Source organism: Megalops cyprinoides, chromosome 1 (assembly GCF_013368585.1).
Source record: "Megalops cyprinoides isolate fMegCyp1 chromosome 1, fMegCyp1.pri, whole genome shotgun sequence".
Lineage (NCBI taxonomy): Eukaryota > Metazoa > Chordata > Actinopteri > Elopiformes > Megalopidae > Megalops > Megalops cyprinoides.
In genome coordinates this window covers 13,521,814-13,547,677 of record NC_050583.1, presented here as the reverse complement: position 1 = coordinate 13,547,677, position 25,864 = coordinate 13,521,814, and the positions used below count along the sequence as shown (strand labels likewise).

Below are 25,864 nucleotides of genomic sequence, written 5' to 3'. Positions count from 1 at the left end.
TTGTGGTTATGTTTTGGCATCAGGTCGTGCTAGCAGGTACAGACAAACATCCTATACATTCTATACCTTCTTATATGGTCTGATGAGAGTCACCTATTGGTGCTGAAACACAACCACTACCATTTAGGGAGAGAAATGCACTTTTTGGGAAAGGTAATGGTGAATATGTAGTGACGCATAAAAAATGAATCTTTACACTGGTCTATGGAATGCCTCCTTTCATTATTTCCTTTCCAAGTACTTCAAATTTTTTGGATGACAACAGGAAACAGAAATATAAATGTCATCAATAGCTACATAACCTCAATATACCACAAATATGATTGAGTCCACTCTTGGTGTAGTGTGCCAACTAATCAAAAGCAGGTTAAACAAGCTCTCAGACTCAAAATATTTCAAAAGAGCAGATGTCAAAGAACAAGGAATTCAAGAAATGCTGGCAAATTTGATAATCGGGATTGACATGTCAAACCTGATTAAAGTGATCGTAGTGAATGGCTATATTCATTGTCATGAATCAAAACAGAAACCAAACCGCATTTCATGGCCAGAATGCAGCCACCTTTCTCTCAGAACAGTAGTGAAAAACAGCCCAATTATCCTTCTCCAACAGGTACCAACTCCTCTCCCCAGGACGCATTACCAAGCAAATGCTAGACAGTTTGGACCGGGGTCGCCTACCTCCTCTGATACACAGGAAGGTAGTGATGGGAGGGTAAGAATCAAGTGAATTTGACAGTCTATCACCTCACTTGATCTAGGTATCCACTTATTGCCTGCCCTTAGCCTGGACATTGTTATACTTTTAGTTGTATGGTTGCATATATCAAATATAACTTGTAAAATATCTATATGGTCAATAAAAACAGGCCTTCAGCTACTCGGTCTAACAACCATTATAACAACTGATGTTATTGTAGATTTTACAAATGTAATACACTGCACTCTTATTCAATGGAAATGCTAATTGTAAATATTGTAACAAGACCCCTGCTCTAGCTTACAAAGTCATGTTCAAAGACTTGGTAATGATGAATTGAAGTGCAATATGGCTTGCTTCATGTTTTTGAGTAATGCATGGTTAATTTATAACAAATCTCCAATTTCCCTGGTCATCAGAATGTACATCCCTTGAAGCAGCCACCCCCTGTTTCCCCAAAGCCCAAGTCTGCAATCCTCTCACTTGTGGAACATTTTGACACCATAGAGGGAAGAAGCCAGACTACTGTGGAGGTATCTACAAGATAACAAGTGACTAGAATCACTTGAGACATTCATCGCCATTAAGGGAATCTCAGTAGTACTCACACTAACAAACTGGTTTTATGACCGGTTCTTATTATCACTACCATTGACTGACATGGGAGGCATTAGAAATGACCTCTGATGAACTGATTCATCTGCTACTTTCAGGTATCTAGCCATTGTGGCATAAAAAAAAACATTGTGGCGTGAAAAAATCTGACAGGCCTTCAGCTACTCGGTCTAACAACCATTATAACAACTGATGTTATTGTAGATTTTACCAAAGTAATACACTGCACTCTTATTCAATGGAAATTCTAATTGTAAATATTGTAACAAGACCCCTGCTCTAGCTTACAAAGTCATGTTCAAAGACAGTAATGATGAATTGAAGTGCAATATGGCTTGCTTCATGTTTTTGAGTAATGCATGGTTAATTTATAACAAATCTCCAATTTCTCTGGTCATCAGAATGTACATCCCTTAAAGCAGCCACCCCCTGTTTCCCCAAAGCCAAAGTCTGCAATCCTCTCTCTTGTGGAACATTTTGACACCATAGAGGGAAGAAGCCAGACTACTGTGGAGGTATCTACAAGATAACAAGTGACTAGAATCACTTGAGACATTCATCGCCATTAAGGGAATCTTAGTAGTACTCACACTAACAAACTGGTTTTATGACCGGTTCTGATTATCACTACCATTGACTGACATGGGAGGCATTAGAAATGACCTCTGATGAACTGATTCATCTGCTACTTTCAGGTATCTTGCCATTGTGGTGTAAAAAAAAAACAACATTGTGGTGTGAAAAAATCTGACTACCAATTTTTTATGCTCATACGCACGTGGCCAGCCAATTGAATGTGAGAGGGAGGACACAGCTGAGCAGCATTCTCATTTGAATGCATTTAAGTTTCCTTCAGAAATGGAACCCATGATCAAAAATACACTGACAGGTTGGGAAGGCAAGGACATGCTATCTACAATTGCCATTTTGAATTTCAGTAGATTAAGTGTAAATTTCATGATTTATTAAGGATATCTTAACTACATTGTTAATAAAAACAGGGCTTGGACTAACCACACCAACACAACTAATGCAGAATTTACCTGACTGTACTGTTATTTAACGAAAGTTCTGCTCTAAATATTGTAACGCGACCCCCTCCTCTAGCCTGCTCATAATGACTTGAAGGGAAATATGACTTGATTCATGTTTTTGAGTAATGTATTGTTTACTGATAACAGAACTCCAAGGGCTTTGGTTATCCGAAAATAAAGCAGCCACCACTTGTTGCCCCAAAGGCAAAGAAAGTGACCCCCTCTCCCACTGAGGCACCTTCACGTGGTTGTGACACTGTGGACGGCAGCAGCCCTGTGACGGTATCTACTACATGAGTTTATTGTCTGAAATTTATTCACTTCACACTGCAGAGCTGACATTGTGTTTTTAACATCAATTTCTGTTTAGCTGTTATTGGAGGAAATTGTTCTGGAAACAACAGTGGCCCCGACTGGTTCTCTCAGTAAATTGTTGACTGACTAAATGACTGTCTCCCCCCAGTGTAATGCCAGTGCCTCCTTGCTCCACTAGATGGCGAAAAGGCCAGGGTAGTTTAGCTGGACCAGTCCAGTGTTTGTTTTATTTCAGTTCATTGTGATTTCCATTTTACATAGCTGTCCCCTCCAGTGCTCCCTCATGCACACTGGGCAAAGACTCCACTCAACACCTCAGAGGAGAAGATTCCTCTTTACCAAGAAGTACTGCCTGTGGAAAAAATGGCTGAGGTGAGAGGCACAGCTAATTATAACCTGAAATCAGTAGACAAACACATATACCTTAAACTACTCTGACCACAGGAATCCAGTTCAGTGTCTGCCATCAAGTGGAAATGGAGGCAGGGGAAGATTTTAGCATGCAGCTTGTACCTGTATTCTTTGTGATGCTAAGGTATTGCTGGGTGCCTACAGACTTTGTATGTGTTGGTCCAGTGGCAGTACCCACCCCAAACAGTGACCCAATTTAATAATCTAACCTTCAAATTCAATGTCGAAGCTACGCTTGAGACTCACATTTGATGTCTGCTTGGACCTAAACCCTTGATGCTGTTGCTGAATTGACCACAAAACCTACAACAACACCCGCCCCTTGATCCACTCACAATCTAAACAATCAGCCTTAAAAGACAATTCTGAACAATACGGTGTCTATGGTCCCTTAGGCCTAAATATAAGCACCTTGCTCTGTGCTTCTGCAATAAAACATGTTCCCAAAACTCATTTTTCAATAAACAATTCTTTGTAATCCTAGGTGAAAAACAGTGGGACTGTCAGCGATTCATACTCCGCCAAGCCTCAGTCACATTTACCTTTTCAAAATCCGTGCACAGGCATCCCCCGGGATAACAACATAGGCTTCTCAAGCAAGAAAAAAACAAGCAACAACTGTGTGGTAACATAAATTTTCAAAATGTGATGATAATTTTGTGACAGTATTGTTTGACTAACTACAAACAAAATGTATTTTTGATTAAACTCACATAACATTAACACGTGAAATCGGATATTGTTGGCATTTACATGTATCAACAGAACAAAGCTTGACTGAAAACATGGACAGCATGAATATTCTCTCAAGATATACCTTTGTATCCCTATTGTTTCTGCTTTAGAACAATGGTGACCTAATGAAATGGTGGGAGAATGTGAAACGTGAGTATCTCAGTTTTGAACTAACTGGGTACAGTGTAATTGAGGTTTCTACCACTTTATGTAATGTAGCTTACAAAAACTGGCACTGTCTTGTTCGTGTAGAGGTTACATCCAAATGGTATACCTAAGATGAGAGCAGCTTTTCACTTTTACAAAGGGTTCTGTTCCCCTAGTTATGAAAAAATCAGAGCAGTCCAGCTCCATGTCACCAGCACACATCTCAGTTGTATAGATGATGCCGATTGCTGTAAGGGTCTCCCAAACCATGGTTATTTGCCTTTTAGTGTGCCTCTTCCTGCCTGTGTCCTCTCTGTATTATTCCCACATCTTCCTGCCGTCCGCTGTGTAATGGCCTGCTGTGTGGTTGTCTTTCAGCATGGGAGGACCTGCCCTCCCACTACAAAATCATGGACGATGAAGTGAAGTAAGAGCTCTGTTTCATATGGACGGTCCACATCAAAGCTCGAACCACGTTATGTGTTTGTCTCTTTAACTTACACTGAATACCATAGCTAACCATAATGTAAAAACAGCAGTATGTATTGAACTGGGCACCAGTGTGGCATAATGGTAAGGGGCAGGATTCGTAACCCAAAGGTTGCTGGTTTGACTCCCCTGCTTTAGCACTGCCATTGTACCTTTAGGCGAGGTACTTAACCTAGAATTGCCTCAGTAAATATCCAGCTGTACAAATGGAAAAAACTGTAACTTATGTAAGTTGCTCTGGATAAGAGTGCCTGCTAATTGACAATAATGTAATGTAATGTAAACTGGACATACATATGTGTATATGTGCACAAGTTCTGAACACACTATTCTCAAAATGAAATTGCCTTGGACACACTGAAAAAGGTGCAATGCACGCCTTTGACAATGCCAACTGGACTGACAGTAAAGAAAATCATGTAATGTTAGCAGCAGTTTTTGCTGTAGCCCCCAAGTATAACATTCTGTTCTATGGCCTCATTGTTTCAGCGCATTCAATCGAAAAGCCTGCCGGGTCAAAAGGGCACTCCATGTTTACACCCACCTTCTGACTGAGCATGGTGAGACCCTGCTAAACCACATCATTGAGCTGGACAGCATTGCAGACAATCTGGATAAGGTCTACAGGGGCGCCAAAATCGCAGGAATCACAGGGGGAGCCACAGGGGCAGTTGGAGGGGTGGCAGCTGTGGCTGGTGTCATTCTAGCCCCTGTGACCATGGGCGCCTCCCTGCTGGTGACAGCGGCCGGGGTGGGGGCAGTCGCGGCTGGAGGATTGACAGGGGCATCTGCGGTCATCACTAACAAAGTGTGCAGCAGCATGGACCGGAAGAAGGTGGAGAATATAGTGAAGGACTATATGGACAAGATCAGGGAGATTGACAAGTGCCTTAAGTTTATCAGTGTAGGGAGGGAGCAGCTGAAGCGGCATGATCTCTCCAGGCTGCAAGGAGTTAACCCAGAGGCCAAGAAGGTGGCGAAGGTGGCAGAGATGGCCTTCAGCAGCAGCGATGTCATGCAAGCCGCCAGCATGTCTGGTGGAATCTTGCATGGATTCGCCCTGGGCATGGAATTCTTCTTTGTTGAGGGTGATGCCAACAAGCTTAAGAAAGGCACTGAAACAAAATTTGCCAAAAAAATTCGGAAATTGACCCAAGAGCTGAAAGCTGGCCAGAATGCACTGATGAAGGTGAAACAATCCTCCCTACAGGTGCTGACAGAACTTGAGCCATGAGTGACAATGATCCTTAGTATGTGATTGTCATAACCTGTTCTTCTGCCTATTTTCACTGAAGATCTAAAACCATGCAGATAGTTTGATTTTCTGTGTATGTTTTTACTGCTAAACAAAATATATGTTTATGGTTAGTTGAAGAAATTCATGTCAGTTACCTTTAATGAATTATGTATCTGAATGAATAACAAACTACCCTACAATAAAGAAGTTGCTCAATCCTTCACAGTTTCAGTGCCACCAGAAATAATTTCACTTCCATGATTACCAACGCATTGTTTGTTATTTTGCTCCACAACGGCTAGGGGGCAGCCTTGCGCCAGAACAAATATCCGCTTTGCCTGTGAATTGTTGTCCTGTACCTGGGTCAAAATTAGCTTGAATGTCTACAATACCTAAACTGCAAGCACAACTTCCGCGCCCATAGTATAAGGTGCATTTGTACATTTAAATGCAGTATAACCTCCATTGTGATCTGCTAAATAATCGGTTGCGCAGAGTATACAAGTATACAACAAGGATTATTTCAAAACACTTTGTCTAACCAGCCAAGATTATTATTGAAAGGATTCTGTCGTGCCCTGAAAAACTATTTATTCAAATGAAATGTAATTATACAGTGTAGTTGTACAGTGGTTTTCAACTCGTAACTCGTATTAGCACGTAATGACACACACGACACACAAACATGGTCTTTCCTGGTTGCTTTTCAAGGACAGTCCATTGTCTAGTAGTCTCTTAAGTCCCACTTGATCAGATCGACTCGTGTCGATTTGCACCCCATGCACACTCCATTTAATTATGGAGGCAGAAGTGCGAAAAAATTCTATGTAATAGAAATGTAATAATTTCAGACGCCTACAAAATAGTATGCAAGTATGTAACGTGCAATGGTTTGATAATCCTAGGTTCAAATGGACAACTCAGTGATATTAACTGTAAATTGCACAAATATGACTAACCTTTTTAACATTTAATCATCCCTTACACTAGATACGTAGGAATATTATTGTGTCAAGGATGTCCACTTAACATGATTGCATTATTTGAGGAAGTCGACGGTCACAATTGAACGTTAACAAATCTGTTCTTGCATGTCACATTGATTTTTCCCCTACATATATCACCGAACAACGACTCCACCAAAGCACAGCTTTAAATTTTTCCTAAAATCACCACACATTTCAAACATTTTGCGTTGATTAGATTGTTTAACGTTTGTTTATATGACCTAGTTAACCAACGTCGCGCCCGACATTTTTAGGCACTAGGAGTTCAATGAGCTCTATTCTCATTGGCTTCGACGCGTAATATGACGAGTGTTGACCAATCCGCCTTAAATGCCTTGCGGAATAATACTAACAACAGTTGTGAGCGCGGAAGATTATATTCCGTTGTAGTGTGTACTATATACAACCGCGTGACCCTGTATTTCGGTCTTTCTCCATAGGAACAACACAGATTGAATTTACTCTATACATTCCGAGCGATTACGCTCTCCGTGTAACCATGGCGGAATAACGGCGGCGGCGGCCAACCCAACAGCGGCAAACCGAACAGTGCAACGGTGTAGTGCACTGGCTTTTTATCTGGCAAAAATGGCGTAAGTATAAAATTTATAAACATCTGTAATGTTACATATTTACATTAACCTTGAGTGACAGGCTGTAAAAATGACTACGAATGCCCGTAGTTAGCTGTGATTATCAATATGAAGTGTGGCTAGTTGTGGTAGGCTGTTCAGAGTTCGTCAGGATGCCAGCTGTCGTCTAACTTCATTGTTGGTATAGGTAGACTAACATTGGCTAGCGCTGCAAGTCATGTTGGAATTTTAAAAAGTCATATTTCAGCCATCTAAGATAACAGTTAGTGAGAACTTAGCTAGTATGTTGAGTTTCTGTCAATCAGCGGAAACCTTTATCAAGTTGTTTAATGTTATTTAGCCAGAGAGAATGTAAAAAAGGCAACGTGGCACTTGTAAAATGGCGTTCGCCCGTGCTTCCCGCACATGGGAGTTGGTTGTGTTATTAAAATGGCGGCAGTTGGTTTCCCCTCCTCCCCGCGGAGGCCGTTCCCTTCGTTAACATTAGTGAATGTCATTTCACGGAGGGAGCGGGCCCGCTTGTTTAGGCGGCCGCCCTTGTTAAACGTCATGGTCATTGTGATGAAAAGAGTCTGGCTGGGCAGTGTCGAGACGGAAAGGCGGGGTTACCGATCAGCCATGACCATATTTGGATATGTTGTTACTGGCAGAGGGCGGGTATTTCTCGGTTAGTGTTTCTAAAGAGGGATTCCACTGAAGCAGTTATGGCCTGGCGGTACAAGTTAATGCTTCCGTTTGGTCAGTATTTACTGGCATGTGTATTCGTAATAGAATCCTGTCAGTGTTTTGCACTAGAGTTAATTTAAGGTGTATTAGGGTGGTAATTTCATAAACTGACCAACACTCTGTCAAGAAAAATGTGCTGCATAATCAGTGGATTATTTAGTGCAGACCACTTGGGTGGTTCTTGCACCTCTTTGGCGTGGTGAAAATGATGGTTTATATTTGAACAACCACAACTGGAAGACTGCGGGAGGTCTTACCATTTTTGGAAATATAAGTACAATGAGGTGTGTGGCGTTCATACCCGGCTAGTTCACTACTTTTGTAGTTATTGAGAAAAATATTTGGAATGTTATATGCCTTGGGTTCAAGGGACATTAAGGTGCCATTTCTGACATTCAATTCCATTCATTTTTATTTGTTCAGCGCTTTTTATAACACAAGTTGTCACAAAGCAGCTTTACATTGTTCCCATGCCCGAGGCCCCCTGAGAGCAAGCCTAAGCCAACAGTGGCAAGGAAAAACTCCCTATCAGGAAGAAACCTTGAGCAGAATCGGGCTCAGAGGGGGAGCCCATCTGCTTCTGGCCGGCACTGGGCAGATAGAGTTAAAGACAAGTTATACAATGTACTTTAAGACATTTAAGATTGCCATAGTGTTCTGAGTCATGCTGGCCCAGTACCGGATTGGACTGTTGTTGCGATGGCTCACCGTCATCCTCTGTCTCTCCCTCCAGGTCTCTCGAGGCAACCCTCAGCACTGCTGCAGTCGACAGCGTAATAGAACCGTTCGACTCCTTGTCACCAGCAGACCCGTCTCTCCTCTACCCCCAGCAGCCAGTTGTCTTGCGGTCTCTCAGTCTGTGGCAGATCCGTCTGATAAGCGGCCATGTCTCTGAGTTCACATCTGGACCTGGAGGACGTGGGGGCCCTGTTCTTGGGGCCCTCGTTTCTGACGGCTGACCCATTGGGGCCCCTTCTGGACGAAGATGAAGAACCCTTAGGGGGGATTGCTTCCCCCCACTCTTTCTCCTCCACTGATTCCTCTTCTATTCCCTCCCTGTCCCCCCCTTCCTCTCCTCTCCTGGGATGCAAGGCTGGGGTCGAACTGCCGCCTGTCCCTTGGCTATCTGCCAGTGAGGTGCTGGACGTTTCGATCAGTCCAGACAGTGGCAAAGGTGAGACCCATAAAGTCTCTGACACACAGTAGCCCATTGTGTGGTAGAAGGGTTGTGGGGTGATGATAGTGTGCCTGTTTATGCTTCTGTTAGTAACAGGCATTCACAATAGTCTGCAAAGTTAAATCACCACAGTTCTAGTTTGTTGTTACTAAACTGTAGGTTACCGTCGTGTTTGTTTAGCTTAGGAACATTGCTGCACTTTAGTTATAGATTCCCCTCTGAGAGTAGGAATCTGCCAGTGTTAAATGTAGGAACATAAAGCTGAGAATTCAAACTGCTTCATGCTTCTTCCTCTGTTTTTTAGAGGATGCCTTCGCTGGCATGGACTGGATGGCAGAAGACCTCGACCTGAGTGAGTTTGATCTGGACTCCCTCATGGGCTCCTGTGACTCAGATGAGCCCCCCAGCTCCCCAGAGGATCTCATCGCCTCCTTGGAGTCCCACATGGACCTGGAGCTGGATCCCCTGCAGTTTAACACCATGATCGCCCCTCAAGAAGAGCTGGCAGTCCCACTGCCTGAGCTTCCCCCACACCCCTCTCCACCTCTCCTAGAGTCCCAGCAGGAGCTGGAAATCAAGTCTGAGCCCGCCTCTCCGGTCCCCTCTCCTTCTTCCCTCCCCCCTCCTTCACCCGCCTTCACCCTGGAACTGGGCAGCGAAGTGGACGTGCCCGAAAACGAGAAGATCACCCCCGGGATCGTCCTCTCCCTCTCCCCTTCCCACATTGTCCTCCTCCTGACCCCCAAAGAAGAGCCGAGCGCAGTGCCCACAGCCCTGCCCGCTGGCTCTGATGACCACTCTGACAGCGACAGTGGCATCGGGTCTGAGTCCGGCTCTCCTCCACACAGCTCCTGCTCCACCCCTCCGCCGTCCGGTTCCTCCAGGTTGAAACCGTATTCCATCCTAAGCAAGTCTAAACCAGCCCTGGAGGCAACAGCTGCGCCCGGAAGAGTGAAGTCTGTTTCGGGCACGCCCAAAGTGGTGGAGAAGAAGCTGAAGAAGATGGAGCAGAACAAGACCGCGGCCACCCGCTACCGTCAGAAGAAGAGGGCGGAGCAGGAGAGCCTGAACGTAGAGTGCACCAGGCTGGAGCAGCGGAACCAAGAGCTGGCGGAGAAGGCGGACTCCATCAGCAAGGAGATTCAGTACCTCAAGGATCTCATTGAGGAGGTGCGCGCTGCCAAGAGCAGGAAGAAGTTGCGCCAGGAACAGCCATAGAGCTGCTTCATGGTGAAGTGAAATGGCTAGTTTGTACCCCTGTGTAACAACAGAGATTGAGTGCTGAATAATAATAATAATAATAAACATACACATATGCTGGTCTCTGTCTGATATCCCCCCCCCACATTTGTAGTAGTTTGTAGCTGAGTTAGGAACAGGAATGAATTGTTGGCAACCCCCTATCCCCCACCCCACATTCTCCAGTAACAATCAGTCTTATGAATTGCCTCCTAAATTTTCTAAATATTCTTTCATACATCTGTTTCTTCTGTGCGTCTCAGAAGACTTTTAATTTTCTTCAGTCCAGTAAGGGGTCACATTAATTTATACAACTTTCTGTTACCCCTCCCAAATCGAGTGTTTTTGTAACATGCACCACTTGTGCTCAATGTGGATTTTATTTATTACAGAAACCTCTGATCTTTGTGTATAGTAAGTCATGTGCCACTGTTGGCTTGTAAAAATGCTTTTTATGTTTTCAAATAAAGCTGTAGTGAAACTATTTTTCTGTGTAGTGTTGTTTTCCATTTGATGCATTGACGGCCTGTGAAACGGTGATTGTTTTTGAACAGGGATTTTCCATCCGAACTGTGGAGACTGAAGTATTTGTTGAAACTACTGTCAGACCAATTGGGAACCTACCGTAATAAAGACAACAAAAGTGTCGGGTATTGAGATCAATAAATTGGTGTGTAAAACGTGACCAAATTGAGGTAATGCTATAGCTCTTACTGTTCGGTTTAGGAGAGTAAACTAGTGGTGTTTAATGTTCCCATAAAATGGGTTCCAGCTTGCAAGAAGTACAGTGTTTTGAATGTCCTGTTGACATAAATGTACATACATAAACATTTATAAGCACATAGCTGCCCTTTGCATGTAATGCATACCAACCCTCAAATGGTGCTTGGACATAGTTTGCTTTGTTTATCTATGAATGCAAGACATACTTTCACTTGAATCTGCTAAGTCTGAGTCTGCTAAGCTGATATGATGGAATTCAGTTACTAGATAGGTGAGTCATACTAGTAAAAGCCTCAAACAAGGTGAAACTTGTTTGCATAACAGTTTTTAATTTAACATACCTAGTATGTGCAAATGAGTTTTTCAGGAAACAAGAACAGAGGCCAATATGTTGTAAAGGGAAAAGTCAAATATGGCGGTTAAAATGGGCAGGGGAATTTTTTCAGTTTGTCCTTTCTGCACCTGCTTGATCAGCCCATGATTTTAATGGGACCCGTACAGGGAGTTGAAATCTAAAGGGTATTGCTGTATATGCCATTTTTCATTTTTACAGAATGAGGCTGAACATCCCATCCAGTTTATATACCCAGGTGGCTTGGTGAACACTATTAAATTGAACTGGACACATGCCTTTCTCTCCAAACTTCCCACCATTTAGTCAGGCTAACAGTCAGAGCTGGAGAGGAAGACATCACTGGTGCTGTGAAAGAGGCCACAGCCCTGTGCTTGTAACACCGGGCAACCAAAAGCTGCTCATGGATGACCGTAATCTAATTTTCTTTGCAGCTCTCCACAGTCAAGATGACTAGCTTTGTGTTGATACAATGGAGCTCTATAGGCCTAAGTCATTACAGCAGAAGAGGACAACTAAACCTCTGCTTCTCCAAGTGATCAGTACTGTATGTTTGATCTTGTATGGAGAACCTTGGCCTAGTTCAGAGATTATATATAGCGTTCTAATCCCCTGGTAATTACAACAATCTGCTCACCACAGCTAAATACACTAAGTCAGGCAGCTCGGGTTCTGTGTGTGGTAACTGCTGAAAAATTGCCAAGGGAAGTGTGTAAGACACTGTTGGATTTCAAAATCTAAAGTCTGTGTTTAATCAACATGGCGATGTGTGGGTTATTAACTGCACAAGGTGATTTTGAGTCATACAGGGTTGCTTCCTTATATTAGTCACCATAGCAAACGGTGAAAGAGCTTTTTCAATATTGTTTTCTAAGATGAGGAAGTTAATAAGTAGCAAGCAGTAACTGAAACTATTCCCTTACTATTGCATTACACTTCTTCTGCATATGGATTTATAAATGCACATTATACATACATTAAGTAATGTCACAAGATGTCTATCTTATATGAATACAGTTAACCATTAATAAAATCTTAGTTTATATACTATTTTATTAATGAGAGAAATGACAGTTTTGATTTATGATGTGAGAACACAGCTGCCTTGCCAAAGTCTGTGTTTACCAGTTGATAAAGCAAACTGACAAGTTCACCTGGTAATTGAGGGGGAAAAGCATCATAATATCTTGAATTTCCTGATGTCAAGAGAACAAGCAAGGCACTGTGTTCTCTTTGTGAAATTCCAAAGAAACACCCTCTTGCACTTCTAGACTTCCTGTTACAGCCACATAGGATGCTACTGGTACAACTACAGGAAAGGTTAATTTCCTCATTTAGTCTGCACCAGACAGAAGGAAGGAACAAGGTATTTCTCAAGAAATTCAGCATTCAGCAAACTCCTGACCACGTTTCGAACATTCATGTTAATAGAATGAGAGCGCCCTCTGGCGTGTACTTAAAGAAACAGTCTGCTATTCACTTCCGCTTAGTCACGTTTGTTCGATTAATGTATTTTTCCCTTTACCGTGTTCTATTTTAACTAAAATGATCATTTTTGCATGTAGGTGTCAAAGAGTGGCGAACGTCTGAAACCAACGAAAGTGTTCAAACCTCTGTTATTAGTTTCCATGACTTCCGCCACACCCAGTAACGTGTACATAGTCTGATACTGACACGCACATCATGGCCGATATTTGAGTCTAAACTGCAGCGAAAATACTTTTTGTGTGCAGTTTCTTCGTACTCGTGACAGTTGGGCAACACTGCCTTAATTTAAAAGCAAACTACTTGATGCATGTTGTTTATGAGATTATTCAAAAGGTAAGTCAATATATAATCCAGGCGAATAACTTCTTTTCATAGCAACCCGGCTGGTTAGATTTGCACATGACACGACCGGTTTCCCGTATGGTAATTACTGGCGCTGTAATGATATTTGAAGTTCGTCTGTCTCTTTAGTTTAATGTAGTTTTTGTTATGATTCAACACGTTGGAGTAAAACCTATTTCAGCAGATAATGCAGATAGTGTTTCAGTATGTTCCATGAAACAAGATTATACACAGCTGTCTACAACTGACTTCATACCAACTGTCATAATCAACCATTAAGATTAAAATGTTAATGTTATTTTGTTGTAGTGTATTCGAAATTGAATTTAACCAGTTTATTTTCAATAGGATTTCAATGCAAAGTGTATTTGCCCTGAAGTGGATTTACGCTTCATTATACATAGAGCTTATTTCAAAGGAAATTTTTGAGATGATGGTATAATGGGTATTTGTAGGTGACAGTGCAGGAGGCAGAAATGAACCAAATACTGTTCCGGTAGCATCCACTTTCTATTGTGATGCGTAATTGTTTTATCTATCGGGCAGTGATCCTCCTCCTTTCTCCTCTCACCAAGGATGGCAGCCCTGAGATCTGCTTGCTCCCAGCAGCATGTAATCTGGGAAACTGAAGAGCTGGTGGCCTACCTGCATCCGTACCCCTGGACTCCTGGAGCCACCATTCTGACGCGAAAGACCTCTGGTGGGCCCAGCAGCATCTTCCAGCTAGCCGAGCGCGAGCTCCTGGACCTGCTGCTGGGTGCACGGGCAGTCGGAGCCCTTCTCTGCGAGCGCCTGGGGTTGCATCGCTGTGCACTGGTGCACAAGCCGCATCGGGAGCAGCAGGCACAGGTCCGAGTGCTGCCGTTGCACGGGCTTGAGTCTGACTGGAGGCCCCACCTGGCGCATGGGGAGGACTTCCAGCCTCACGACCCGGGTTACTGCAGCTCCAAGAGTGGGCCACGCTGGCAGGATGCGGATCTGGAGCAGGTCCAGGAGAGGATTCGGGCCCTGCTACCTAACCCCAGCGCGCCCCCAAGCTTTGTTTTCCTAGGAGAACCCTCGCACGATGGCCTGTTCTCCCGTATCGTGCGAGGGGAGGAGCAGCAGTGGCGGGTGTGGGAGGATGATGCCCATGTGGCCTTCCTCACACCCTTCCCCAACACGCCTGGGCTCACAGTTGTGGTACCCCGCCGGCCGCTGACCAGTGACATCTTCCGCCTAGAGGAAGGTGACTACAGGGCCCTGGTCCTGGCCACCCAGAAGGTGGCTCAGCTGCTGGAAAAAGGGCTGGGCGCCTGGGCCGTGGCTCTTATCTTTGAGGGTTTTGAGATTGACTATGCCCACGCCAAGCTTATTCCATTACTCCCTCCACCTGACAACCCCCCAGCAAGTCCTCCCCAATTCTGTCCCATCTACCCCGGATATGTAACATCTGCCGATGGCCCTGCATCCTGCCCAGAGAGCCTCATGGAAATGCAGACCAGAATTACCCAATCATAGCTGAGGCAGGGCTGTGACGCACTGCTCTGCAGCCTTCTCCATTTTACTCCTCTCTCAAGCCATTCAACTACACTCTCACGGAGGAACAAAACTCTGGAAACTGAGGACTGTTTGTAAAACAAGGCCTTTCACTTCACTGTCACCAGCTGAGGGAGTTAAAATTAGTGCTTTCTGGTGTCACTACAGTCAGTTTTGTCTAGCAGACATATATTATATTAGCAGGACTGCCAATACTGTAATGCTTTTTCATTATTAAAATCATTAAAAAAATGATTGAAGAAAGCATATTAATTGAAGAAAACATATTGATGGCTATTATGATTTTTTTTTTGCTTGATCTGAATCCTTTTTGCTTGCATTGGTGTAATCTGACCAATTTTCATGGAATGGAATAATTGTGAAGCCTATAAATACTTTCTCTACAGTGTTTTGTATCCATTCTCACATCAAGAGGAATTTCAATATTTTTTATATGCTTTATGTCGCCTTATGGTAGAGCATAATTTCCGTGTCTTTGTGTAATTTGTGTATGTTCATCATAGTGGCTTGTCTGATTGGACCAAAACATTTTGAAACAGCATAATCTTAACTGGAATATGAACAGAATTTACTGTCAATGGAAACATACCTAACAATACAGATTTGCACTATTGATATATGCAGGATGAATGTGAAGGGTATGGTTTATGCATAGTGATAATATAAACAAGTGTAGTAATATGAAGTGAATCGTATCACCTCAGACAGCAGTGTTTTACTGCCTCTGTACCCTTGGCTGAAGGATTTGCTGTCAGGCATGTTTGATTGGCAGGTGATTGTGAGAATGGTTGCCCCCATTGTCTGACTGCACTGCCCTGTGATCATTGAGAAACAGAAAATACTTATGAATATGCATCAAAACTGTAACAGCTTGGAACTCCTGCATAACATTATTCTGTATGCCCAAGACACTGACACCATGAGTAATTATAACCATCTGTTTTTCTTTTGTTAATATGCACTGTTATTAATGTTGGTTTAGTTTCTTTGGTTGATTGTGGACCTGAAAAAAATCCAGCATTTTATTTGTTTAATGAAGTGTTAACCTGTTCCAATTTGATATTTAGCACATGAGAAAGAAGGCAAGGTGATGGTGATGCTTTATTCTGCATGTCATAAAAGCTACACATGAACATGTCTGCTTTGTTTGTACACATATATACTACTCATTCATACATGCTATCAACTGTAGAAAGTGAAAAATGTTTGAACATTTGAACATGTTACTGAATATTAAAGAACAAGAGGGCATACCAATGATAGACAGTTGCAGCACACCAAATGTTACGGTATATTTACCAGACCTTAACAATTACTACATCAGTTACTGATAACTCATGTTTTAATGCAGTTGCTAGACTGTGTCCCCTGTGAATCAATGTGTTGTACACATATGTTAAACATGCATCTTTGTTCTGTATGAATGATGAAGAGGCTCAATGGTATGTATTTTGCAGATTGTGTATAAATTCTAATTAAATTAACTCAGGCTGCTTATTTGCCTCCACTGCGAAGTTCACCATCTGTCTCAGTTCTCAGATAGCAAGTCTGTTGACCTTTAATTGGTCCCAAGGGGTTTTAATTAACAGCTAAATTTGATGTCTGTTAAGGCCTTAATTGTAATACTAAGAACATGGCATTGCTACAAGTAATTACCCATGAGAAACAACCATAAACCTCACTGTGCCATGAGCAACAGGGGGTGAATGAGTTCCTGAGGTGAGATCAGGTGAAAGGATCGAAGCTTCTGTTTCATTTATTCTTACTGACTCTTTCTGTCATTGATTGATTCCTGTGTAAAGTGACCCTGCTAATTATGACATGTGGAGATGAAATACCCTGTTTTTTTAATAAAGCTAACCAATCTCTTCAACCCAAATGCAAAGTATTTTTTATAATTAACAAAGACTAAAGCCCCAGTCACATGCAGTCTAATGAGGATCAGCAGTTGTAGCATAAGCATTGAGATGCTCAAGGATTTCTATTTCTAGGGCCTTTGACAGCAGCTGAAGGGGGGCCATCGGAAAGGCATGTCAACTTCTTCATCTTGGACATGTAGAGCAGGGGCTCGATGCTGCAACTCCGGTCCATGATTGAGAAGGTGACTACCATAATGTGACACTGGAAGGCCATGACGGTAAAATGTGACGCAAAGGGGAAAAGGGCTACGGAGGGCAGGTAGTTAAAGGCAATGATCGCCAAAATAATGATGACCATCCTGAAGGCTTTCTTCTTCATTGGGTGCATCTCCTCTTTGCTGATGACTGACTTCCTCAGAACAAAACACCATGATAAAAAAGGCGGACAGAATCAGGCTGGTAAATGCGTTTGTAGTGCTTTTGACTCCCAGGACGGACTTTGCAAGAGCATAGGTAAGAGCGAGCACTCACACCAGCATGGAAAAGATAACCCTGATCTTATTGTCCCTGATTCCAGTGAAGATGATTGGGTGGACCATGGTGACATAGCGGTCCAGGCAGATGCAGGTGAGGAAAAGGGGGGTGTCATCCTTGATTCCATATGCAAAGTGCTGGAAGTGCCAGAGACCTTTTTTGTTCAGTGGGAGGCGGTTCACCAAGTCCATGGGGGTCATCAGGCAGAAACAAGCATTGAAGATGGCCAGGTTGAAGACAAAAATGTCAGAGGTGGAGGAATCGGTCTTCTTTCTGAACACCTGCCACATCACCATCATGTTCTCTGGGAATCCCACCGCTAGATTGAACACTTTGATGCTGTAGTAGAACCCAAACCCGACTGGCACCAGCTTACAGCCATCAGACTGGTACCAGGGCAGGCGTCCAGAGCTGGGAATGGTTTGATTGAGTGGGAGACTGGAGTTGACATGACTTCAGGTTAACTAATCCTGGAGAATAAGGGATAGCACCTGCTGTAGGGGTCCTTATGGAGAAGAAGATCAAAGAGGCAGTTAAGGCCAGCTCCAAATGGTACAGAAATTTAAAAGATCCTCTGATTAAAATCTTTGCATTGTGGTCATGAACAAATCTTAAATGAGGATACTTGACCTTGTTTTACATTGAATCCTTTATCTACCGTGCTCATTTCGATAAAGGTAGGAGTTGATGATCACATTTCAGATGAATGCTGACATTTCTGCTGCATTTTTCTGTCTTTATGACTAATTGGTACAGTGCTTATTTTGAGCATGGCTGTGTAGGTGTTTTTGTACTTTTTGTTCTAATGTTTAAACACCATATTAGCACCATCCATAAAGACATAACCCACGTAAACAAAACTCAAAATATTCACGTTGGCAAAAAGCTATAATTCTTGCATTTCAACTGATTCCATAAAGTATTTTTGAAATATTTATCATGTATGAATACATTGTTGTGATTCTGTTCAAAATACCAATGAATTTGCAAAATGCAGTTTTGAAGAGACATTTGTGTTGGATTAATTGAAATGTGTTGAAATGCACAGTAATGCATTCTCCCAAAATATTTTTTCTAATTTCATATGTGCAGTAATTCATCCGCAGTTACATCAGAAGACATAAGGAATCATCCAGCTTTGTTGAGGTTCATATCTGAAAAACAAAATCAAACCTCACTGAAGAAACTGCAATGGCTTCTCCCTCTGTTTCCGCAAGTACAGCTTTCCTGGCACTTTTGCGGCCCTTAAAGTCCTGTATCCAAAAGGGGTAGGTTTTCTCAAAATAGATATAGTTCACTTGGGCCAGGCCTATACAAAGCCGCTCTTGTGGGAATTAACGGAATTATTTTAGGATGTGGCCAATCAGGAAACCTGAGGAAGGGAGCACTGAGCACCATCTGCATAGTAGCCCTTAACCAAACCCCGAATTACCAGATCAGCATTGGTGGATGTTTTGGAATGGGTGTGTTTATTGGGGAGTGGTGGTGGTGGGGGGGGGGGGGGTGCTTGGCATGAAACATAAAAAGGAGGGGGTGCAACCAGGTACCCCTTATCTCTGCCCAGAACTGACTTTTCTCTTATGATGCAAGCAGTATGAGAGGTGAGCTCTAGACCCAATGTAAACAAGTGATGCAATGTACTACTGGTGCACAGATGAGAAGCAGTGTAATACGGTGTAAGGTATTACATATGAAACCTCCAGATACTACATAGCAGACCATTATGCAATGAGCACTTCAAGGATTCTACTCCAGCAGCTCTGAAAAAAAAAACCTTCTGTGACAAGATATCATAACATGTTGTTACACAGATTTCACACAACAACTATTATGCAATCTGTTGAGGGACTCCTTCTGTCTTACAAGCATCACATTTGCTTGTATATCATGTTCACCACAGACATGCTCTGCAGGTACAATTGTCAACAGCAACTTCTGCAATTGAAATTTTTACATAGCGTCCATTTGTACAACATTAATTAATTCAATTTAATCCAATTAATATTTGTTTTACACGTACAACAGGAGTGTCCCATCTGGGATTCATACTTGCTCCTGTCTAGAGTTAATCTAGTTTATCTGCCACTCAGCAATCCATCCTTGTGAATGCACAGTGAGGGAACAAAACTGTAAGGTTCATTTTCTTGAAGACACAGACTGGGTTATCAGCCGCAAGGTGGGCATGCCTCCCACACACACACACACACACACTCACACGCACACACTCACACTTCCAGAAGGGTGTCCTTCTCTCCTGCACTTTTTTCAAAATTATGGATTTTAGGACCAAGTATGCTATGATCCACACTCCATCGTGATAGGTGGCGATATGTGCCTTTAAAATTTGTCATGGGAGAAAATGAATGTAGCCAAACTGAGTTCAGAAGTGCGTTGAAGTAGTGTGAGCCTACTGAAGTAGCTATGTAGGCATAATTGTCTCAGCTGTTGTTAACTTGCTGGCCAGATGAAGAGAAATACTTAGGATGCTTAAATGTAGCGTCTTATATAAATCATTTCTGTTTTTTAAGCAATAAGATCTGATTAACAATTATGTGTGCAAAGTTGGTTTTTCATACTGAAAGCAAGCATGAGTAATGTTAGATTCATTTGCGAACATAACCTGTATGACTGCCTAAACAGGCAGTTATTTTTCATGCCCAAAGGCATGAATATTTAAGTCAGGCAGAGGGAGATTAGAGAGATTACCATGTGTCTATACTGTTGTGAATTAGTAGTTTAATTATATCACATTAGTGGTGAGAGTTTACCATGTTTGTGGTACGGGAATAAGTTAGCAATCACCAAACAATTAATGCAACATCATAATTATTAAATTCAGCTAATTTTACTATTGTGAATATAATTTTTGGAGTTCACAGTAGTAGTATCAATATAATAATTAAGTATAAATGCCCTATATCAGAACATTGACAGCAAACAGCATCTGAGGAACATGCTCACTTAATAGCTTAATTTCATCAGTCATTTGTGGTATAATATGACTGAAGTGCAACGAATGATATCAAACCCAATTAATTAACCACCTAAAAGCCTCATAAAAAAACCTGCACAATATGTCTCCTCCCCTCGCCCACCCCCACCCCACAATATGAAAACTTGCTTCCCTGGTATAAGCAAAGGGGGTTTAATATAGAGTACTCTAGAGGCAAGGTGCACAGAGATCTGCCCCCAGATTACTCTATATTAACCTTTCAGTGAATATAGAGCTCACTTGAGAATTTTTGCGTGCCAGAGTTCATGGACAACAGGCTGACCATATGGCACAGATATCAAAGAGAATCTTAACAGGCTATAGCACTTGATCAACGGGAAAACACTTTGACCGTAAAAGACATGCGAGGCAGTACATGTAGAGCCATCAGACTCTACAAGACGTGCATACGGTGTACGTTAGGATAGAATACCCTGAAAAATATTATTTTCTTGAATGTCAATTTGTGGTTGCTTCTTTGTTAAGATACAGCTGTTTGGTGTTCATGGACGCTTACTGGCAAAGCTTAGTGGCCTATGCACAGTGTTACACTGTACCTACATCAGATGTAATTTTCGTCATGGCCAGCAGGGGTGAGGGATGATATAGTATCAGAGTTGACTTCTTAAAACAACAACAGTGTCAGAGAGGCCCAGTGCATGAGTAACTTAGCCTTCCTCAGACAGCCCCTGGTGTATTTAAATCTTATAGCTCTGTCAAGTTAGTAAACATAAGATTTTTCATTGCTCCCTTTCTGTCAGTAATAGATATATCCAGATGTGGGGAGCTGTGTGTGAGACTGGACCTAAAGGGGACTTGAACATATAGTTCCATGTCAGGGGTTGATTGTTTCAGAAGGTTTTCTTTGGTAAGACATAGCTCTGGTAAGAAAATTTCATTTTCCCTGCATGTGTGTTTATGATTGTTTTGTAGATTTTAATTATTTAGTTATTTATATTTTTATATATATTTTTATATTTATGTTTCTTCATGTAAACTTCAAGCTTTGTACTTTATCAAAATGTAATTGTCAGGAATGCAGCTGCTGCTTCCTGAGATGACCACCAGATGGCCGCATAACTTCCTGTGTTCTATGTGTCATTTATTTTAAAATCTTCCACCTGTGTTACTGAGTTATTGGTTTCAACTGTATTATCTGTTATTTAAGACCAGCCCTTTGTGCACATATTATATTTGCTCAGTCTTGAGCTGCTATACTTGTCGTGTGTGAAATCTTGTACAAAGCCTGTTTGCTTTCTGAGTCCTTGGTAAATGAAATGTTATTTCCTTTGAACCATGCCTTTTTCTTCCAGAGCCATCTCTGCACTTGGATTCACCTTGCTCCTTGTTATAGTAGTATAACCAATGGCAGCCGTTTCCTAAGATCTATAGACCTGATATCAGTGTAAAACAATCCTTTCCCAACTGTTGTCTTACCGTCTTTAGACTTCATGAACCTGAGGTTTCCCATTTGTACATCATTGTGTCAGCTGAGTGTTATGTATTTGTGGTTTAGCATTATTTCACTAAGATTTTTTTAAGGCAGTTAAAATCAGGCATGTGTGTGCTTGATAGACTTGCAGATTGGGGTAGTGGGAGGTAAAGAATCCAAAATGAAGGGTGGTTCAGTAACTAGTCATTACAATGGCCACATTCATGCATACTAGCTTATATTTTTTATAAACTGTTGCTCTCTTCTGGAATGACTGTGATTGGCTAGGAACTGTAATATTAAGAATTCACGTATGGCCTTTGACCTAGTGCCATTTAGTTTGCAACCAAACAAATGTTTTCAGTGTCCTCCAGTATACTTTTTCTGAAAGGTTTAATCATATGAGTCACTAGTCAGGCAGCTCTAAATGCTTTGTATGACTACTGCATTAGCCTATAAAAAACCATAAAAGCAAAAATGACAAAAGTGTGGGTTAAAATATTACATAGTAGACTGCCGTCAAGGAAGGGTACCAGAACTATGGAGTCACTGGATGGGTTTCTGAGAGGCTCTGTTGGTAAAGTCAGTTGTCATAAGTGCAAGCTGAACCCTACAGTCCAGGACCTAGCAAGCGTGAGGCTAAATTCCCATCATTAGCTAACAATGACAGGAGTCTGCAGCATCAGAATCCAATTGGTTTTGTTCTGCTGGGGGTAGGGAGGGTTGCATTGGCCAGGGTCCCTTTGTCCAACTCCTCATTAGCACCCCCTAGTGACTAGTCAGGCTACTATGAGTAGCATGGATGGCATTGATGGAAAGTTATATCCTTCATTCGCCATTTGCTCCAATGTTGTGCACTGTGGGACTTTTCATGTGAAAAATAGTATTGCTGGTATTTGTGTACAAGAGGGCTGCATTTGTTGTGCTCCAGCACTCTCGCACAAGTGTGAAGGATGTTGGTGGCAAGCTTATGATTTCAAAGTAACAGTGAAAAATGGGGAAATCCCATAAAAAAATAAATTTTGCTGGAGTGACAATGGTACCCCCTGACTGTGGCCACTATATTCTCTGTAGGTACTATAAGATTAAAAAATATAGCTCCTTGACTGCAGCCATTATATTCTCATTAGGTATTATAAGATGGAAAAGATTGTTATACAGAAGAATTTAAGAAACATTGGACTGATGTGGTTTGACATATTGTTTTTCCAGTTTGTTTGAGGTAATGTCACGGCAGCACAACAAACAATGAAACAACATTTCCAACAAAACAATATCAGAGCACTTCAAGCTCAATTTTATACACAAATAGAATGAGTTAAGTGAATGTTCACATAGCACTAAAGTTAAATTAATACACTTATTCACTCTGAAATTCGTAGCACTTAAGATGGATAACTTGGCTAGGACTAAATCAGTTAAGATCACCTGACATTGTGAATGCTTAAATAATCAACCAACTAAAGAAATATCCATTGTAATACACTAATAACATTTACCCTTCCTTGTTGTTGATCATGTTGCCTGGTGGTAGTAATGGACTGCATTTATATAGCTCCTGTCATGTATCTCAAAGTGATTTACAACGTACTTCAACCACCACAAGTGTGTGATACGTGATGCACAGCATCCATTTTTGAAACAGAATGATTATCACATATCATCTTAAGTAATGAAAGAAAGATTTGGACAATTACACAGAAGAATGAGTAGATAGCCAAAATGGAAATTGTGACAGACAGAGACACAGAGGGAACACATCAGTCTTTCAATAAGTGCCAGCTCTTTAATGATCTTTAATTACAACACATATACACACATACATAGTTTTTCTTCTATATTAAAATGACAATGGTCAATATGTTGTACTTTGTGGATTGTATGGATTGTAACTAAACTAACACAACCCGCTTATTAACAGAATGTCTCCCCTGCAAAGGTCTACCCACCTAATGTTAGGTCTCAGGTTTCAAATCTATTGATTCTTAATACTACAGTATTTTTATGAACAGTTAAAATAGATTTAGGTTAAGATTTTAATTGTAATGCTCACAATTTGGCATTGCCATATATGATTACCCATGAGAAGCAAAAGTGTACCTGGTTGGAGTTGCTGAGATGAGATCAGTGGGGAGCACTGAAACTTTTTTGTCATTTACCATAAAGGCCTGAATATGAGGTGGGATTTCCCCCAAAACTGTATGTTTTAAAAATGTACTTCATACTGTGTTTGTAGACCAATCAAAGTGTTGAAGGTAGTGTCACTGGCTGAGGCAACACCAGTGGATAGAGGGTGCATTAAATAGAGATTACTTTTTACTACCTCCTTTTTTAGCCTTACTCTATCACTAATTCAGCATTATGACCGTGACACTGCAGAAGTAATAAAGTGAGGCATATGCCAGTAGGTACCCTCCAATACATTTGCTTGCAGCCAAAGGCTAATTTGCGCATGAGGCTAATTCTCAGTGGGGAGAATACATAATACATGTTTTCTTTCTCACTACAGAAGATGTGACGTTTGTAATTGAATAAAAAGATTTGAAATCCAGCATGTCACCAAAAATTGTTTACTGATTTTGCTAAATAAAATTTGAATTTTCTTTATGAGTGCTTAAAATATGTACATACAGCAATGGTCACCACATGAGTTGCTAACAAATCCTCCATTCAGCACTGGCTGTTCTGTAAAGTATGAAATAGTGTTTGGGAGAATTCCAGACTCAGAAAGCATAATTTCTCCCCTGCTGATTGGTGATTTTTTTTATTCTATAAAGTTCATTGTAATTTTTAAACTTGTCTTAAAGGGGAGTTGCATTTTAACCAGGACTGCTTTGTATTTGGGCCAATGTATTATTTTTCATGACACTTACTCTTATCAGTTGGGTTCCCTCTGACACATTCCCTTTACCATGACATGTAGCTGAAATACACTATTACAAAGCAAACCAATCCACTTGCCCCCTTCAGGTGCAATCTATTGAGAAACTGCTATTAGAGCAGGAGTATTGACTTGCTCAGGTATTGACGTTATATGACTGCTTCATGGGGCTTTTGCAGCAGCTGCAGGGGGCATTGGCAAAGCATGTCGGTGTCTCCATCTTGGACATGTAGAGCACGGGCTCAATGCTGCAGCTGAGGTCCATGATTGAGAATACGGTTATGGCAATCTGGCAATTGAACGATACCAAGGTATAGTATGGCCTGAAGGGAAAAAGTGCCACTGGGGGCAGGTAGTTAAAGACAATGATAGCCAAAACTATGATGACCATCCTGAAGGCTTTCTTCTTCATTGGGTGCATCTCTTCTTTTCCTATTACCGACCTCCTCAGAACCCAAATGATGGAGAGGTTACAAAAGACCATGATGAAGAAGGCGGAGAGGATCAGCCCAGTAAATGCATATGTTGTGCTGCCAACCCCAAGGATTGACTTGGTCAGAGAGTAGGCAAGAGCAAGTGCCCAAACCAGCAGGGAAAAGGCGATCCTGATCTTGTTGTCCCTGATTCCAGTGAAGACGATTGGGTGTACGACGGCGACATAGCGGTCCAGGCAGATACAGGTGAGGAAGAGTGGGCTGACATCCTTGATCCCATAGGCGAAACGCTGGAAGTACCCGATGCCACTGTCGTTCAGTATTAGACGGTTCACCAGTTCAATAGGGGTCATAAGACAGAAGTAGGCATCAAAGATGGCCAGGTTGAAGATGAAAATGTCTGACGTGGAGGAATCGGTCTTCTTCCTCATCACCTGCCACATCACCAATGCATTTGCCGGGAATCCTACCACCAGATTGAACAGCTTGACAGCATAGTAGAAAAAAAACCCACCTGCCACATCTTTGCAATAATCATACTGGTACCAGAGCGGGCGTCCAGAGCTTGAAGTGGTGTGGTTAAGGGGGAGACTAGAGTTGACAAGAGAGTCATTCATTTTTGCATGAAGTAAATTAATCCTGCAGGTTGTAGTGGCACCTGTTGTAGGGGTCCTTAGGAGGAGAAGAAAGTTGGTTAGGCACAGTATAGTGTATGGTACATACATTTTCACTGTGAATCAGATCCCATGATTAAAATCATTTCATTGTGGACATGAAAAAATCTTACATGATGACACTCCTGACCTTATGTTGCATTGCATCCAATTCTCAATCAGACAGAGACATCAGAGGCAACACCCAAG

At 41.9% G+C, this 25,864-nt stretch overlaps 3 protein-coding genes and 1 pseudogene across 3 annotated transcripts; 2 read left to right on the top strand and 2 right to left on the bottom strand.

Moving 5' to 3' along the window:
• Window positions 1-3,935: 3,935 nt before the first annotated feature.
• Window positions 3,936-5,680, top strand: LOC118773560 (apolipoprotein L3-like). Its single transcript, XM_036522593.1, has 3 exons — window positions 3,936-3,960; window positions 4,336-4,384; window positions 4,936-5,680. Exons 1-3 carry the CDS (start codon window positions 3,936-3,938, stop codon window positions 5,678-5,680), a joined length of 819 nt encoding a protein of 272 aa, XP_036378486.1.
• Window positions 5,681-7,102: 1,422 nt separating this feature from the next.
• atf4a (activating transcription factor 4a) lies at window positions 7,103-10,882 on the top strand. Its single transcript, XM_036551424.1, has 3 exons — window positions 7,103-7,283; window positions 8,743-9,183; window positions 9,491-10,882. The coding sequence occupies exons 2-3, from the start codon at window positions 8,895-8,897 to the stop codon at window positions 10,402-10,404; spliced, it is 1,203 nt and encodes a 400-aa protein (XP_036407317.1). The 5' UTR covers window positions 7,103-7,283; window positions 8,743-8,894; the 3' UTR covers window positions 10,405-10,882.
• A 5,958-nt stretch (window positions 10,883-16,840) lies between these two features.
• On the bottom strand, window positions 16,841-23,205 carry LOC118773479 (annotated as a pseudogene).
• A 1,498-nt stretch (window positions 23,206-24,703) lies between these two features.
• Window positions 24,704-25,618, bottom strand: LOC118773391 (P2Y purinoceptor 1-like). Its single transcript, XM_036522348.1, has one exon. It carries the CDS (start codon window positions 25,616-25,618, stop codon window positions 24,704-24,706), a length of 915 nt encoding a protein of 304 aa, XP_036378241.1.
• Window positions 25,619-25,864: the final 246 nt, after the last annotated feature.

What these genes read in the sequence shown, in the direction of transcription:
- LOC118773560 (XM_036522593.1), top strand. Translation starts at nt 3,936, where the DNA reads ATGAAATGGTGGGAGAATGTGAAAC. An exon ending in ATGGTGGGAGAATGTGAAAC is followed by an intron (nt 3,961 to 4,335) that starts GTGAGTATCTCA and finishes GTTGTCTTTCAG; the next exon opens with CATGGGAGGACCTGCCCTCC. An exon ending in ATCATGGACGATGAAGTGAA is followed by an intron (nt 4,385 to 4,935) that starts GTAAGAGCTCTG and finishes TCATTGTTTCAG; the next exon opens with CGCATTCAATCGAAAAGCCT.
- LOC118773391 (XM_036522348.1), bottom strand. Translation starts at nt 25,618, where the DNA reads ATGAATGACTCTCTTGTCAACTCTAGTCTCCCCCTTAACCACACCACT.
- atf4a (XM_036551424.1), top strand. Translation starts at nt 8,895, where the DNA reads ATGTCTCTGAGTTCACATCTGGACCTGGAGGACGTGGGGGCCCTGTTC. An exon ending in CAGTCCAGACAGTGGCAAAG is followed by an intron (nt 9,184 to 9,490) that starts GTGAGACCCATA and finishes TCTGTTTTTTAG; the next exon opens with AGGATGCCTTCGCTGGCATG.